Source organism: Megalopta genalis, chromosome 3, assembly GCF_051020955.1.
Source record: "Megalopta genalis isolate 19385.01 chromosome 3, iyMegGena1_principal, whole genome shotgun sequence".
In the NCBI taxonomy this organism is placed as follows: Eukaryota; Metazoa; Arthropoda; class Insecta; order Hymenoptera; family Halictidae; genus Megalopta; species Megalopta genalis.
The window spans coordinates 10,793,821-10,810,324 of NC_135015.1; the positions used below are offsets into that span (position 1 = coordinate 10,793,821).

At 36.8% G+C, this 16,504-nt stretch overlaps 1 protein-coding gene across 4 annotated transcripts in view; it reads right to left on the reverse strand.

The window, feature by feature from the left end:
• The window catches only part of LOC117229670 (uncharacterized), a 447,677-nt gene that overhangs the window by 12,330 nt on the left and 418,843 nt on the right, over positions 1-16,504 (reverse strand). For all 4 annotated transcript variants that reach the window (XM_033486300.2, XM_076520036.1, XM_033486299.2 and 1 more), the window contains 2 exons: positions 3,179-3,357; positions 1,541-1,702 (listed from right to left, as the gene is read on the reverse strand). In XM_033486300.2, coding sequence (XP_033342191.1) covers positions 1,541-1,702; positions 3,179-3,357 — 341 coding nt within the window. The remainder of the gene's footprint in view (positions 1-1,540; positions 1,703-3,178; positions 3,358-16,504) is intronic.

Here is a 16,504-nt window from a genome sequence, read left to right on the forward strand (position 1 = left end):
TTTATAAAACCCGCGAATTCATACGCCGATAACGCCCTGACGGCGGAAATTGTTCCCGCGGAATTCAAACACAAAGCAATCGCCGTTTGTTTCTGTAACGCTTCTCGAACGATTTTATAAGCTCGCGCGTTCTGTTATCCTACACGGTATTTCGCGAGTTCGATATATCTAAAAGATATAACTACTTATCGAAGCAGATGGAAATTTGTTGAATCGAATATTTCTATCATAAATCAGATTTAGCTTTTATTTGTTTGATGTGTCTGCAGTGCGATTACGCTGTTCCGTGGTAGTACTATTGGCAGAAACTAGAATGTTGGAAAAATTGATCTTTTTGTAATATAAGTACCGGTGTTCCAAAGGAAATTTGGGAATCTTATCCATTCTTTCACTGTACTGAGTTTTGTACTCTAGTTAAATTTACGCAGAACTGCAGTGTAAATATATTCGGCAAAATGAAATAACCGAACTGAAATAACACTAGATATAATAATATTATAAATATTAAGATACTACGACATTATAAATATTAAGATATTATAATATTATAAAATCTATCAATATCTTGCTGATTAAATATATTACAGACAATATAGATATTTAAAAATACATGAACTCTATTTATATACTATTTTTAATAAATGATATTTTTTAATTTTTAATACTTTCTTTTTTTTCTTAAAATCAATGATGATTGATTTTTTAATAAAAATTGTCTACGATTCATCAACTTATTTCTTTCTTTAATAATTCTAGTAGATAGAAAGATATGCTTGAACTCTCTTACTGACTCTTCTCTTTGAAATTACAGCTATCCATGTTTATCACAACTGCATAAAATCCGCAGTCCAATTGTAATAGAAATTATACGAAGTTAGACTAAATCCAATCTTGTCAATGTTATAAAGAAAAATATATGTTAGTCGCGCTTAGGCCTTGATATTTCTATTGTTAAATACGAATTCGGGGTTTTGTGAACGTTTCGAAAGGTCTCCATTATTTAAGAAATTGAATAAACGTATCAAAATTAAATACATCCGATTCTAATTTCAATAAATTTAAATTAATACATTAATTGAACTGTAGCATATAGGATTTACGTATTTATCAGAAAAAACATTGCGATTTAAATTCTCTATATCAAAAAACAATTATGCAATTTGAAACAGTACCAACACCAAGTATTAGAGAACTTTAAGCGACATCTCGGAAGTGAAAAAATGTAATAATGATCTCTCTCGCAGCCACAGAATTGTTTCCTACATTATCTAGAAACGTGGCGTTTGCTTCATCATCAGATAATGCCCGGTGCTTGTCTGAACAAGAGTTCCACGTGTCTGACAAACTATAGACCCATATCACTTGTTCGAGCAGAAACACTTCACTCTACGTGTCCGAGAATGCTACGAATTCCACTCGTTCGTTTTCGGAGACCAGGCGCACACTTCGACAGTCTAATCGAGTTTTCAATTTCCGTGTAAACTTTCAAAATAGTCGTGTGGATTTGAAAAGATCACCATTATCCGGGATTTCCGCTCACCTGATAATTTCCACAGAAACAGGTGACGATATGACCTGTTTCAGAGACGAGCAGAAGGTGGTCCATGTTCTCTAGGGACTCGCTGCTGACGCAGTGACAGCCGCTGTCCCCGCACTTGGTTTCGCAAGGGTTGTTTGGCCTCCGCTCCGAGCTGCTCTCCACCTTCAAACGAACCAGCCACCGTTTAGTGATCTACGGTACAGGTTCGCTTACGGAGGAAATTCTAGAATCCTTGACGACGCGGAGACTTCTAGAATCCTTGACGACGCGGAGACCTCTAGAATCCTTTTATCACATTTTTGTTGCGACAATTTGATACGCTTCTTATTAACTGAAATCGTACGTAGCGAGGCCATACAGGTCTCATACTTTTAATCATATTGTTGAAATTTTAGCCTCGAACAAAAATTAATCTATAGTTTACTTAGTACTAAGATACTAAGATATCGGTTTACATTTTCGTCGGTTCCGTCAGCGGGCAACGACGGTGATGTAAACTGTATATAGTAGATACCGCGATACATCATCACCGGTACCATTAGAGATACATCGTACCCTGACTGTTTGGGGGTCCCAGCGTCACGTATACAATGTGAAACGCGACAAAGAAAACGTCTCTGATTGGTGGACAAGACGAACCCAAAAAGGGTATAAAAGAAGCGTTTTTTCTTACCGGACTCTCAGTAGAGTTTGGTCGCTCGATCGTTTTCGCCCATATACCTTCTCTCAATAAAGGAATAAAATAAAGTCTTTTTAAGAAAAGAATTAGAATCATATTCATTTCCATTCCATAATCCCAATACATATTAATCCGCCCAATGCGGATGTATTGCTACAAATTGCTCAAACGTATGTGTCCTTCAATGTTTAAACCTCCAAGAATTGCTTGAGAGTACGAAATTGTAAGTTTTCAAAGTTGATTGCTCAAAGATTGCTCAAAACTAAGTATATTAATTTCTCAAAAAATTGATCAGTCCTCAAAGATTGCTGAAAAGTAAATGCTGAAATTTTTGACGATAAAAATTACTCAAACGCCTAATACCTAATATTTCTATACGCGAACGAATTTCTATTACGAATTTACAATTAATTTGGATCAATTTCTCTGTATCGTACTTGATACTTAACGTTGCAACGCGCAAAATAATTTTGTACATTACGAATTTACAACGAATTTCAATCAATTTTTCTCTATTCATAGTCGTCGCGAAGCGAAGATCTCATCCATTCTTCGTGTCAATTCGTTGCACGTTAATCGACGAACAACGCGAATTAGTTTCTCGAAAAGGATAAGCCGACGAGAGAAAACAAAAAGAATTGTAAAACTGCGAGACGGACAATGGTTAAAAATTCGTGTTCAGCTTGCATCCGGCATATTTTAATTCACCATTCGACGAAATTATTTGCAGCGTTCAAGAGCCGATCGAATTGTCTCTGATACGGTGTAATTGCGAGATGCGTATCCGATATAAATCAGAGGGACGCGCACTAATAGCAATAAAGCAATAATAGCAATAATAGCAATAAAGTCGAACGCCGAGTTCGATGTAGAACCGGAAAAGAATTAATAGACACCGGCAAGTACTTTTTGGTCTGCGTGCCGTGCCAGGCTGGCTAAGTATAGATCGGAGGACTTACGCGAATGATGACCGACTGATTAGGCTCCGGGATGAAGTGCTGCCTGCATTTTACTGGCCCCTTCATGGCGGGTAATCGGTGAGGCTCCGGATGCACTACGGAACCGTTCACTGGTGAGGACAATCCGTAATATTCGACGTCGCACACTCTGGTCGGCTGTTGAGTGCCGCCCTCGCGTTCTGAAATATCGACATCGACGACGTCAGTGCGATTGAAATCGTAGTCGTCGGAAGGATTAAAACTATTTCCCGATAGCTGACGTCTGGACGAAGGGATGGATAATATAAAACCAATAGAACAACGCGTGCAACGCGAGTCCGGCAGACTTCAAATATCTTATTTCCGTCGATCGGCGATCGGAGCCGACTAATCTATTCAAAAGTAGAGAAAGCACGGCCGAAACCGGGCGCACGGTTAAAACCGGGGGACAACCGCCATTGTCATCGATGCATTGTCGTCATTTGATGCTAAGAAATTCTCAATCAATTCGAAACTCTACGATCGCTGAGATTATTTAGGTGAATAATTTTCGGTTCATCGGAAAAAATGAAAAGTTCAACGAACGAGAAACGATCGCTTCGGATAGAGCCCTTAGCGGTTTCCCATGGCGAACAGACATTTTTCCTATGCTCGTCAGCGTAATTAGCGACGCAATGTCGGCTACGCGAACTCGTACCACTGAAAGCTCGACGACACGCGTTGTTACCAGCCGACCAAAATTTCAAGCGCGCTACGAGGAACAAGTAAACGCGAGCGTCAACAGTAGAACCGTTTCGCTATGCGAAAACGCGTTTAATAAATGGCGAAGTTCGGCAGAGTCGCCATTCGCTGACACGGGGAACGGGAAAAACCACCGTGCAGAACCGGACTTGATTAATATTGCAGAGGGGTTCATAGTATCTAGTTAAGGAATAATTGACTTCAGTTAATTCAAGGATCAAAAGCGCGTCCAAAGCGAATGGGATTGAAACATGATTGCTCGCGCACGAATTATACTCATGCTGCAATAAAAAGATGCGATAGAGCTCGAGGAACTAGAATAAAATTTGCGAACATTGCAGGCTATTTCCGTCCGCGATTTTTAAATAATTAATATTATATTAATATTTCTAAATGCGAAACTTTCAAAATTCTCTTTTTGGTCTGTGTAATAGGTCAGCTCACAAGTTCGCGCGGTTTTAATTCCGAGTTGAATTTTCCGCATAAATAATTGCGTAACAGTTATGTCTGATACGTCATTCGAGATGGCCTTGGTTTATAGATTGTTTACTTATTAACACGTTCCGTGCCGAGCTTTTTTTACTCGAATCTTCACACTTTGATATTTTACTAAAACTTGATGTATTACGTGCAATTATTAATTCTCGTACACATAACAACGTAACAAAAACTTATCAACGACCATTCTTGCGGTGGAAATTGATTCTTCGGTTCTAAATTTCTTGTAAACAATTTGTTCAGTTCACTAAGTAAACATGCAAGCGTGTACCATCGATGGTACACGTGGCACGGAACGTGTTAACGTCCACGCGAGTAATATAAAGCGATTAATTTCTCTGAAAACGAGATGGAACGTCGAGTTAACAAGAATGAACATTTACGATTTAATAGCAACCGTTTCCGCGCAATCGTACTCTAAGATCTATTTTCGCTTTGAACCACGATCTCCCTTATCTGCCGCCTTTCAAAGTAAAGTCCGCTGAATGAAATGTCTTTTGTTTGTTATCGCTTGAAAAGTTGCGTCTACGTTGATGTTTGGGTCTCTAGAGGCCGAACCATTATCAAGCGAGTATTACGGGTCGCTGTTATACTCCTTTCTCAAACCTTTTTCCTCGCCTGCTTCTTTTCATTTTGTTTCAGGCGCGCTGGTCCAACTTTGCACGGCGGGGCACGGGCGTTTAACGACGCACGAGCTTCGCGGAAATGTTTCGAACAACTTCGTATATTATCTGTGGTTTCTTTCGCTTTTCACAACAGGACTCGGCACAATTTAACTGTTTGCCCAGTAGTTGGGAAACGAAACGGGTTTTTAATTACGAAGCGAAATGCTCGTCGGTGGTCTGTAACATAATTTTGCGCTTTAATGAAACGGCCGGGAATGCTGCACGGTTAAAACATCGTGCAACGGGCTTTGTTTCTTACACACGCGCGGTACAATGTTGCGTCGTAGTGCTCGCGGTTCGACGAAGAGTAGAATCAATGTTGTATTTTGTTGAAATTTTAGCCTCGAACAAAAATTAACCCTTAAATGCATATTGTTGCCAATTGTCCACATTCCAGTTCCACTTAATTTTATTCGAAAACCTGAGCATGTGCGTTTCCGAACACACGTCGATAACAATAAACAATAGACAATGTGTGAAATAAAAGACTTGACATTACTTTTGGCGAGTAAGTTATATGTTTTTTGACATTTGAATGTGGCGGGTGATAACCTTCAATGTGTTACTTGGAGAGATATTTTCTTTTTTCGAGTTTCACGGACTGAGAGTGCATCAAATGCAAGGTTGCTTTGTGTCACAACAAAAATCGCAATTGTTTCGCTGCATTTCATTTATAAATAATGTGAAAATTCCTATACTAATAGATAATATAAATACATGACCATTTGTTTACGTCTACAATAATTTTAGTAATAAACGCATATTGTTGCCAAAAGTCTGCATACAACTTTTTTCAAAATAAATACTCAATATTATTACCTAGATTTTTTTATTTATTTTTTACGTAACCTATATATGTGACTACATTCCTATAAAAGACAATTTTTTTAAATTCAAAACAAAAATTCATGCATTTAAGGGTTAATCTATAGTTTACTTAGTACTAAGATACTAAGATATCGGTTTACATTTTCGTCGGTTCCGTCAGCGGGCAACGACGGTGATATAAACTGTATATAGTAGATACCGCGATACATCATCACCGGTACCATTAGATATGCATCGTACCCTGACTGTTTGGGGGTCCCAGCGTCACGTATACAATGTGAAACGCGACAAAGAAAACGTCTCTGATTGGTGGACAAGACGAACCCAAAAAGGGTATAAAAGAAGCGTTTTTTCTTACCGGACTCTCAGTAGAGTTTGGTCGCTCGATCGTTTTCGCCCATATACCTTCTCTCAATAAAGGAATAAAATAAAGTCTTTTTAAGAAAAGAATTAGAATCATATTCATTTCCATTCCATAATCCCAATATATTTAATAAATCTTCACAAACAATTTGGCGACGAAGCGTTGTTCCGGCGGTCGCGGTTTCGATTCAAAATAAATAAAATTGTGTACGCTGCAAATAGAATTCACGGTTGAAAAACGCCGATCTTCGGTCGTTCAACGACAACACACAATACACAACAATTTAACAGAATCGCACCGATGTAATTAATTAATTAATTTCGAATTGCACTGATGACAGTGTTGTAAATACGAACACAAAAATATTTAGCGAACCTATATTTATTGAAAATTAATTTTCAATTTTATGTAATATTGGTCGTATTGACATAACCGTATTCAAGAAATTATATTATTTAAATAATTACGTGTTTCGCTAAATGCATTGTAACGAATCAACTAGTAATAACAAAAAAGAAGAAACAAAAACGTTACGTAAAACGTGCTATTATTATTATACAAATTAGATGAACCTACCATCATCATTGTATTAAAATTATCGGAAGGCTCCCTCTGTCTGTTTTGTAGTTGCAAATAATAAACAAAAAAAATGCAAACAACGAGTGTTTGTACACACGTAGAAATTGCATCTGAGTTCGCAGCAAGCTGTAGAACAAATGAAAAATAGATGCTGTTAAACTAGCAAAAAACGATGGGGGAAAAGTAATTGGAAGATACGACGAACGATCTTTTCGTTTTTGCCCGAGATCTAGGCCTTAAAACCAAATCCCGTTTCACGGGAAAATTACCTCGAATGTATTCGCAGAGGATTGATCGTCTGTTAAACCTTCCTTCGATCCTCACCTGCGCGAAATTTTGCGATTCAATTATTCTGCCCCAGCCCAGGACACCTTCTATGCAAGCTGTGCACATTGTGACGCGGAACTCGCAGTTCTTTAATTGGTTTGGTGAAATATATCCCGACTGTAATACGCAGCCGGTAAAATCGCGCGTGATATAGAAATCCGTGCGCTAGAAACACGCTGGCCTGAAAGTTGCGAAAACTGGTGTACGTTGAACTGCTCGGCTCGGCGGCCATTACTTTGCGCGGAACACAGGCCAATTTCTAGTGAATAATGCCGGACAGCCACGTTCCCGTGTTGCAGTCCCTTGCAATTTTATTTCTCGCGAATGGGCGTCAACGACGCATCATGGATCTCGCCAGCGTTAGACAGATTTTTTAATGAGCCTATCTCGGGCTACTTTTATCCACCAAGTCAGACTGGTCGAACGCATTCACCGGTTATCCTGAATATCATTTTTATGCGACAATTTCATTCCATGTCTGACTGGACTTCGTTGCTTTAAACATCGCGCAAAAATGTTATGAAAATTTGAAGAAGTACATAATATGATAACGATTTTTCAGAGGCTTCGGAATTTTATACAACGTAAAAATTGTATTAATTGCAAGACACGGAGACTATATTCTAATGAGTACGTACTTTATTCAACGGAAGCGCCTATTGAAAGAACTTTCAATTATTCTGCTATAGTAAGAGGAATCTTCGAATTCTTTTTCTACATGACAATCTCAAACGAAATAATTAGTTTATGTTATTGGTGATGACTTGTTGGTATACAACTGAAATTGCTATCCTCATCGTACAATTTACTAGAGAGAACCTAATCTAAATAATAGAGTCTCAAATATTATGTAATCGTATTATATATATTATATCATATTATGTATATGTATAATGTGTTAAAATTAATACAACGTTATCTTTAAATTCTTGAAATATTTTTCCTATCTTCAATTTGACGTATTTCAATTTAAGATCGTAAATAAAAGAAAAAGTATTTTAAATCTTCGTTAATACGATAGAACATCGATTATCCGAATCCAAAATTGATAGTTGATTTCGTTTTAATTTAGATAAATTATTAATACAATATTATAAAATGACAGATCGTCTAATAATCAACAGATCGTCTTCTAATAATCAAAAATTTAAATAACTCGTATTCCGCTATGAAAATCGAATTGCCCAATAAATTTGTTCACTGCATAACTCGGAGTGATAGAATAATAGTTATTGCAGCCGCCATATATATAGAAAGGTAAAAATATATCTATAATTTACAGAGAAAATTAAGAACAAACTGTGCGCGTTTAATTTTTCCGGTGAACTGGAGTTATATTCTGCAATGGTATCCACAAGAGGTCGAGATATATCAAACAGCACGTAATACATTTTTATCGATACAGAGCGATACTGTACTCTCATAATTATGTTAACGCCCGGAAGGAGATGATTCCTGAGGTTATTTGAAGTAACTTTAGAGTAGTAATTATTGGGTAAATCACAAACATTTATAAAGCTTAATTTGACGAGATGAAATTATCTTTTTAGTAGTAAAACATGCGCTCAGACTTTTGGATAATAAATATCGAATATTTTTTAATTGTATTCTAAAAGAAACCATTTCTGTGAAAAATATTTTGACACATTGTGCTATAGATTTCAACTTTATAATTGATACTCCCACAAAATATTGATTATATTTCGACAAAATATACTTTTATCGAATGTTTGAACAATACCTGATATTTTATGGCCTTTAGCTATACCTATACTCGCGGACAAAAGTTAAGAAACTTCACATATGGCTAGCATTTGAGTAAAATTTGATATTTTAACAAATATACGTCTTATTAAATTAAAAGTACATATTTATAGTGCAATATCGTTTTATTCAGCGCATACGACAAATAAAAGAGACAATAAAAATGAAAAGAAGATAAAAAGAAATAAAAGAAAATAAGAAAATAAAATAAAAATAAAGAATTATAAGAAATTATAAAAAAATAAAATTAGAAGGTCTACTTCACCAAGAATATGCATCTGTATGACACGTTTATTAACTTTTGCTCGTAACTGTATATAAAGTGGAGAATTAGTGCTACATAAAAAGGAAGCTATAATGACTAATAAAAATGTAGGAGATGGGGTCAACAGGCACTTTGCCACTCTCAAAAGAGTGCCCACAGAGGGATGGTTTAAAGACGATTAATAATACAGTACAGTATATTATGCAGTATATTATCTTCCCCAACTCTAAACACCGATGCCTAATTTATATATCTATCACGTATGCGATGCCCGAGGCACACGGTTTGCCGAATTTTTCACAATTTTACGTTTCTCCGATTTTCGTCGGCGTTGTGGCGCATGTCCGACGATGCAGCTACTGTTTTCCAATTTCGTTCCATACGTTTCCGATTCTAATTCATTTCCCCCATTTCTTTCCTGGGACTCCGGTGCCTTTCCATCGAGACGTTGCGCCACGAAAGCGAAATTTTTACGTCTCCCGCGCGAAAATTTCGCTCGGTTATGCGAAAGGAACGGGAAGGTCTGGGCCCGCGACTTCTTCCCGTCGAGGAATCGGTCTCTCTGGATGACATAAAATTTTATGCGCCGGATAGATTGTCTGCGGATATCGCGACGGAGGTCCTAAAACCGGCCGGAAAAATTCCGGGGGCCACCGGGGTCCGGATACGCTCCTGCATTCGATGATAATTCAGGGTTCTCTACAAAGGAATATTCAATTTATGGAAGAGCACAGCCGATGCTCGTATAATACGTCCATCCAATGCATAAATGTATGACGCCGCGGATCCATCTACTCGAACTGTTTTCGCAGCCACTCGCGTGTTACGTTGTATTACATCATTTTTCCCGTATAACGATTCTTCGAAATTATTCTCTGCTCCGTTTCCGGAGAGGACAGCTTCCTGCGACGATTAACCGCTTGCACTACGATAAGGGTTTTTAAAGTTTTATAGAAAGGAGTTAACTTCATTCGGTTCATGCGTTTATTCCGCCTCGACTGCTTTCAGTCAAATAATTCACCTATTTTTTTAGATGTATTTCGCAGATCTATTGCAAGAACATTGTAGCCAGACCTGGGTAAAAATATTTCGACTAAGAAATGGCAAATATTTAATAAGTATTTAAAATAGATATTCCACGATGCGAACCTGAAATACTTGATTGGAATAAATGTATTCTTTATCGCGCGTGAAATGAAATACTTGAATATTATTTCCATGTAATTTTGCCGATCAAACAACGGTTTTGTGTTTGCATTTGAGATATGTACATTATTAAAACGTGAAATATTCCGATTACAGTTATTAATTAAGAGAAATATGAGAAAAAGCTTATGCTTCGAAACGATACGTGTTTGTGCTTTTTCAATAGGTTTATTTTTTTTCACACATATATATATATATATATATATATATATATATATATATATATATATATATATTTCAAACCGTGCTGATTGAGATGTGTCAAGTGAATTGTCCCTATTCTACTAAAAATCTTTTTAGTCAACCTAATAAAATAGACTAATTTTTAATTGAAAAAAATAAACTTGAAAAGATCAATCATACAATCTTGGTTGGAAGATATTTTAAATGAGTGATATATAGCAATTTCGCAACAAGTCACATTATTTTAGTATGAATATATATAAATATACATATTTCATATAGCCTGTAGGTATATTAACCCTTTGTACTCGAGTAGCTAAAAATTGCTACACCATTTTCAGAAGAATGTTTATATTATTAAATTCGTCTGCATTCGATAAATTGTCAGATAATAGAAGTAAATAAAACTAATCATACCAGATGGTCGAAACAAATGCCGTCATTTTGGAATTAAAGTAGTCACGAGTGCAAAGGGTTAATAATTTACGTTCGATTCGAGCTGGAAGGTATGTCTACTTGCAACGATAAAATTAAGCGGGTAATTTCGCAGCGAAAGGACAATGATATATTAAAAATGTGACACCATTATATAATCTGATCCGCGATTAGCGAATTTCATTAACGAATTTCTGCATATTCGCGGAGAATTTAATCCGATAGGTGCGCGACGAATTGAGTTCCGCTAAATTGAATACACGAATGAAGTTATCCGGTAAACGAGTATAAAGCCGATAGAGTTTATAGGTATGTATGTACGTCTCCTACTATGACAGACAGCTTTATTCGTTTTTATAAAACGTCCGTCAAATGGGAATTGATATCATGAATTTATTGCTCGCAACAGAGAAAAAGTACTAGACGAAGGATCCCGATTACCTCGAATAACGATGTCAGCGACAGAAAAGAGTGTAAATTTAATAAAATTTTCACGCCAGTTTGGCGACTTGCGATTGAGTTAATCGCACGTAAAGTTCAATGCCGCGTCCAACAATTTCGTGCAAAGTTTGCGTTGCAAAGTGCGAAATACAAATGGAATTATGGGACGCTGGAAAAATAAAGCTCGCGAAGTCATGAAATAATCAGAGAAGATTAAGTGGCGGCAATATTTTCGCGGATTCGGTATTGATTTCGTTAAAAAATTCCTTCACATCGCGTGTTCTAATTTTTCGCATGAAAAATTCAAAGTGAACCGTAGAAGATGCAGAAAATTGAAATTTTCATTCGCAGTCTGAAACGCGTGCGTAGCAAAAAGTTAATTGCGTAAATACTATTTACCTGCGGAACGTATGAACGTTCAATAATAAACAAAGTATACGTTCGCTGTTATGCGTCTACTACCGCGACCGCCTGCTTTTTTCATATTATTAAAATCTATAAACAAGCATTTGCGGTTATGAAAGCATTTTAGTTGGCGATCCAAATTCTTTCAAATCCGAACGAGACGCGTGCAACGCAAAATGTGTTTGTAAAAACATGATCAGAGATGGGAAAATTGTAAAACTGCAATGTGAATACGACCAGCGAAAGAATGCATTTTATAAGCCGCGAAAGGATGAATTCGGAGTGCAGAACTTGTAAAATTCCAAATGTCGTATTTGAATAACATAATATTGGTCCAGATCTGTGAACATTGTAAAATAGTTAAATTTATAACTGGGGATATTTATGCAAAACAAATGTTTGCGCTAATTACAGAATAACTTGCAGAATAACTCTAATAAATTGCAAGGAATATAATAATATAGATAATAAGATCAGAAGTTTGTTCACAACATGTCCAAACAAAATAGAAATCGCAGATGCTCAATAAATTATAAAAATTATGTAACAACAATAAGATTTTTTAACAACAATTTTTTTAATAATGTTCAATCGAAGCACAGTTCGCCGAAACCACCTTTAAAGAATAAATTATTCCATTTCAACCCTTAATAACTGATTAAAAATTCCGAAAAAGTATTCTAATTAAAGCTCATTTGCAGCTTCATTTTCTTTTTAATTAAATCGAAATATCTTAAGTAATTGCCGAGAAAATAAAAGGTTAACTTTCGGTTTTCCAACCCCACGTTTGTCCTTATAAAAAGTATGAAATTTTACAAAATTGCGTTATAGACAAAGAAATATTTCGTCCATTGTTTAGCACACTAAAGAATGAAAAATATCGCGATGGTTGATTCCTTAGACTTGTTCCGCTAGACCTCCTCTTTCCAAGACTTTTCGCGTATCTCTACGTAATTCCGCATAATGAAGAAAGTAATTTACAAGGCAACGAAGAAGACGAGGCAGGTGAACGTTTAGCGTCGTTTAGCACAGAAAGTAAATCATTAGCGAGGAGATTATCCTAAAAGTCTATTCCGCATTCGTTTTCGATTTTTTACCGCTTTTGTTGATTGCATTTTCCAATCCGGAATAGAGCGCCGGGCTTATCGATCGCGGCCGACACGCGTAGACCACGTGTAAACGTAATAACGTTGACGAACGACGCGGACATCCGTCAATCAACGTCAAATCGATGCCGGCAGTTTGTCGTCAGGCTGACTCTCCCGTTCGTGTCATTTGTCGCTTTTTAATGCGCAGTGATTTTTCCGGGTCACGCCATTGTCCCGGCGAGGCCGCGCTTCGCAGCGCGAAATGATGCCATGATATTGTCTGTTAGTTGACGGACAGCGATACACAATCGTTTGGACATGTGGCCATCGCGAACGATCCGTTTGATCATCCGAATGCAAGGAATTGTTCCGTCACGCAAAATATTCTTGCCAATTTGATCGTTCAATTTTTCAATTACACGGTGCGCTTTATCGATCCGCCAACGTGGTAACACAGACGAGATTTAAGAATAGACGTAACACCGCAGACGAATTAATAAGTTATCGTTCTATTTTTGAAGATTATCCTTGTTGATTCGACATTTTTCCTCATTTCGTGGGAAATGACAAGCATAAAAACTATTCTTTAGTCTACTTAAACCATTCTTGTTGTATTGCAACTATTTCGAGGTCTGTTAATTATTATGTAACTTGCTTAAACAATTTTTGGTTGAAATAATTGCGGAAGCATTGTTATAAATATTAAATAATAATAACCATTTAATCGATGTGTTCGATGTAACAAATCGACTCGAAGTAATCTTGTGAAATTCAATCATTTTGTTCCGAAATCGAGCTGAGATTTATCGATCTTTCCACAGAATATTGAATTTGCTTACAATTGTAAAAGGGTGTAACGATTTTCATAGAAGAATTCTTTTAAAAAAAACTCTAATTCAACTAATCAATTATTCGTTCGATATTGGAAAGATTTGCAAATCCCGATGTATCATTTTCTTTGTCATTTTCATTCCTTTGTTCGCAAAAAATCGGGGAAAGCAATTAACAATGTTAACTTTCATATCACTCCTTTGAAAGTGTACACGATGTATAAAGTTTCCGGAAAATGTAATAACTTTTATAAATTGCAAAAAGAAGTCACACAAAACTGTTTTAAAAGCTTATATTGCTCAAAGGGCGATGGTTGCTACCTGTAATGAGGTCGATGCCGCTTTAAACGAATGAAAAGAGGAGCAGAAGACGGAATGTTAATTATCCTTTACAATGTCAATTTTTATTATTTTCTAGACACTCGAATTCCATTTTTATGCTGCACTTGTTCGATTGCCGTTTACTGTACTTCCGAAGTGAAAGAAGAAATTGCGAAAGTACGAACAATAAGATTCTGTACGAAAGCATTGTCGAGGATATTTTTCATTTGGACTTACAAGGGGACGCATCTAAGCGATACACGTCGATTTCGATGCAAAACTTTGCAAAAAGGTAATTCATAGAAAAATATTTAACAGTCCCCAAATTTGGGTGTGGAAACTATATTTGCTCAAATAAGCAGAGTCCGGCTGCAGAACCCGATTTTCAATATCTTAACGTGTTTAACACGTTCCGTGCCGAGCTTTTTTTACTCGAATCTTCACACTGATATTTTACTAAAACTTGATGTATTACGTGCAATTATTAATTCTCGTACACATAACAACGTAACAAAAACTCATCAACGCCCATTCTTGCGGTGGAAATTGATTCTTCGGTTCTAAATTTCTTGTAAACAATTTGTTCAGTTCACTAAGTAAACATGCAAGCGTGTACCATCGATGGTACACGTGACACGGAACGTGTTAACAGATGTATTAGAAAATGACACTTTTTTTGTTAATTTTACCATTCGAATGTTAATCCATTATCTCGAATATTTGTCTGCGAGAAGTATAAAGCCAACTGTGAAATACGGATGAAATAGAAGTTCGATTTTCGCATTGTGGAAATTGTTATTTGTGACTAAATTTGTTGGCATTTTCTGTGATACGCAGACCTTAGACGTTCCATTGTTGGTAGTCGTGCGGTGTCATTCGTGGGATACGTTCTCGGCTGGATACGGACCGGTCGTTGCGGGGCTAGACGAATCGGAGGAATAGAAGATTCATCGGGTCGTTCGACGAAATTCACGGTCCGTGCTCTTTTTTGGCGAAAGCGCGGCGACATACTGTAAATGCACCTTATGGATAGTTGTGCATTCTTGGCGCAATGCCAACCGAGTTTCCGGATTACCGCGGGGACGCATCTATATTCATCCGATTAAGGGCTCGGGGCTTTAGCATCGATATGTCGGCATGCAGTTCCGGTAATTAGTCGGGCGTAATTAGCAAGCGAGCAAGCACACGGACGCGGAAAGCTTAAACGAAGAATCGGAGCCAAAATAATTGGCGCGTTGCACTGACCGCTCGTGATTCCATTCGTTCCCGATATCGACTCATTTTAATCGAAGTTAATCCCGCCAATAGAAATGGGGCGGCCTGCCGCGCCGCTCGTGCACTCGATTATGAATTCGTTCTTACTTTGACTTAATTAAATTTTTTATTGACATCTTCTTTTTGGTCGTAATTAATCCAATCCCAAGCACGAGAAGCTGCCGCGTGCGCGCTGCAAATGCAAATTAAACGCGTGGTAGAAGGAATGCCGCGAATCGGCGCGCCGCGGCGCGTTTGTTAGTGCGATCCATAATATAATGCAATTCATTAAAATCATCCTGCTATTTCGCTCGACGGTGTGAAAAGCGAGGAAAAAGTGGGATTCATTGTGTCTCGAATAATTTCCAACGATAGCCGAGGATTCACTTTTGATGCCGCGCCGTCCGGTGTGTATTAAAATGCGAATCGTATACAAATGAGCTTTGTTATGCTGTTATTATTCGGCCAGGTTTGTATTATTGATTACGCGTCCCCGTCCGGAAATTTGCATAGCTGTCTAATTAAATATTTATCGAATAGGGGCACGGCTACCGTAGAGATTTCAATGCGCGGATATCGGGGTTCTTTGCGTCTTTCGCTATTCACTTTTGAGTACGCCGATTTCAATTTACGAACACAATACGAACATGTACTATTGATCTTCGAATTGAAATGGAATTGATTACATTTGTAGCGATTTAATCGTGATCATCAATGAGGGGTTTTTTTTTAAATAACGGCAATTGTTTCACTTACAAAGATACAAAGTTACTGAAAATCATGATAAACCGTAAGACTGATCGTTCCTTGTTCTGAGTGCAGTAGAACCTCGTTTATCCAAACTTCTGATTAAATACAATTATTATTTATACACGATTACCTACTTTTTGTCTCTGATTGACTGACAGTTACTATATTAATAATATTACGTACATATAATAATTTATTACATTATATATATACTTACTTTGACTTACTTTGTTACTTACTATATTTATACTTACTTTGAATAATTTATTACATTATATATATATATATATATATATATAATGTAATAAATTATTATATGTACGTAATATTCACTTTATACAACAATTTTCTTTAATAAAAAAGAGATCTTCAGCGTTATTACGCTGCAGATTGGAATAATCTT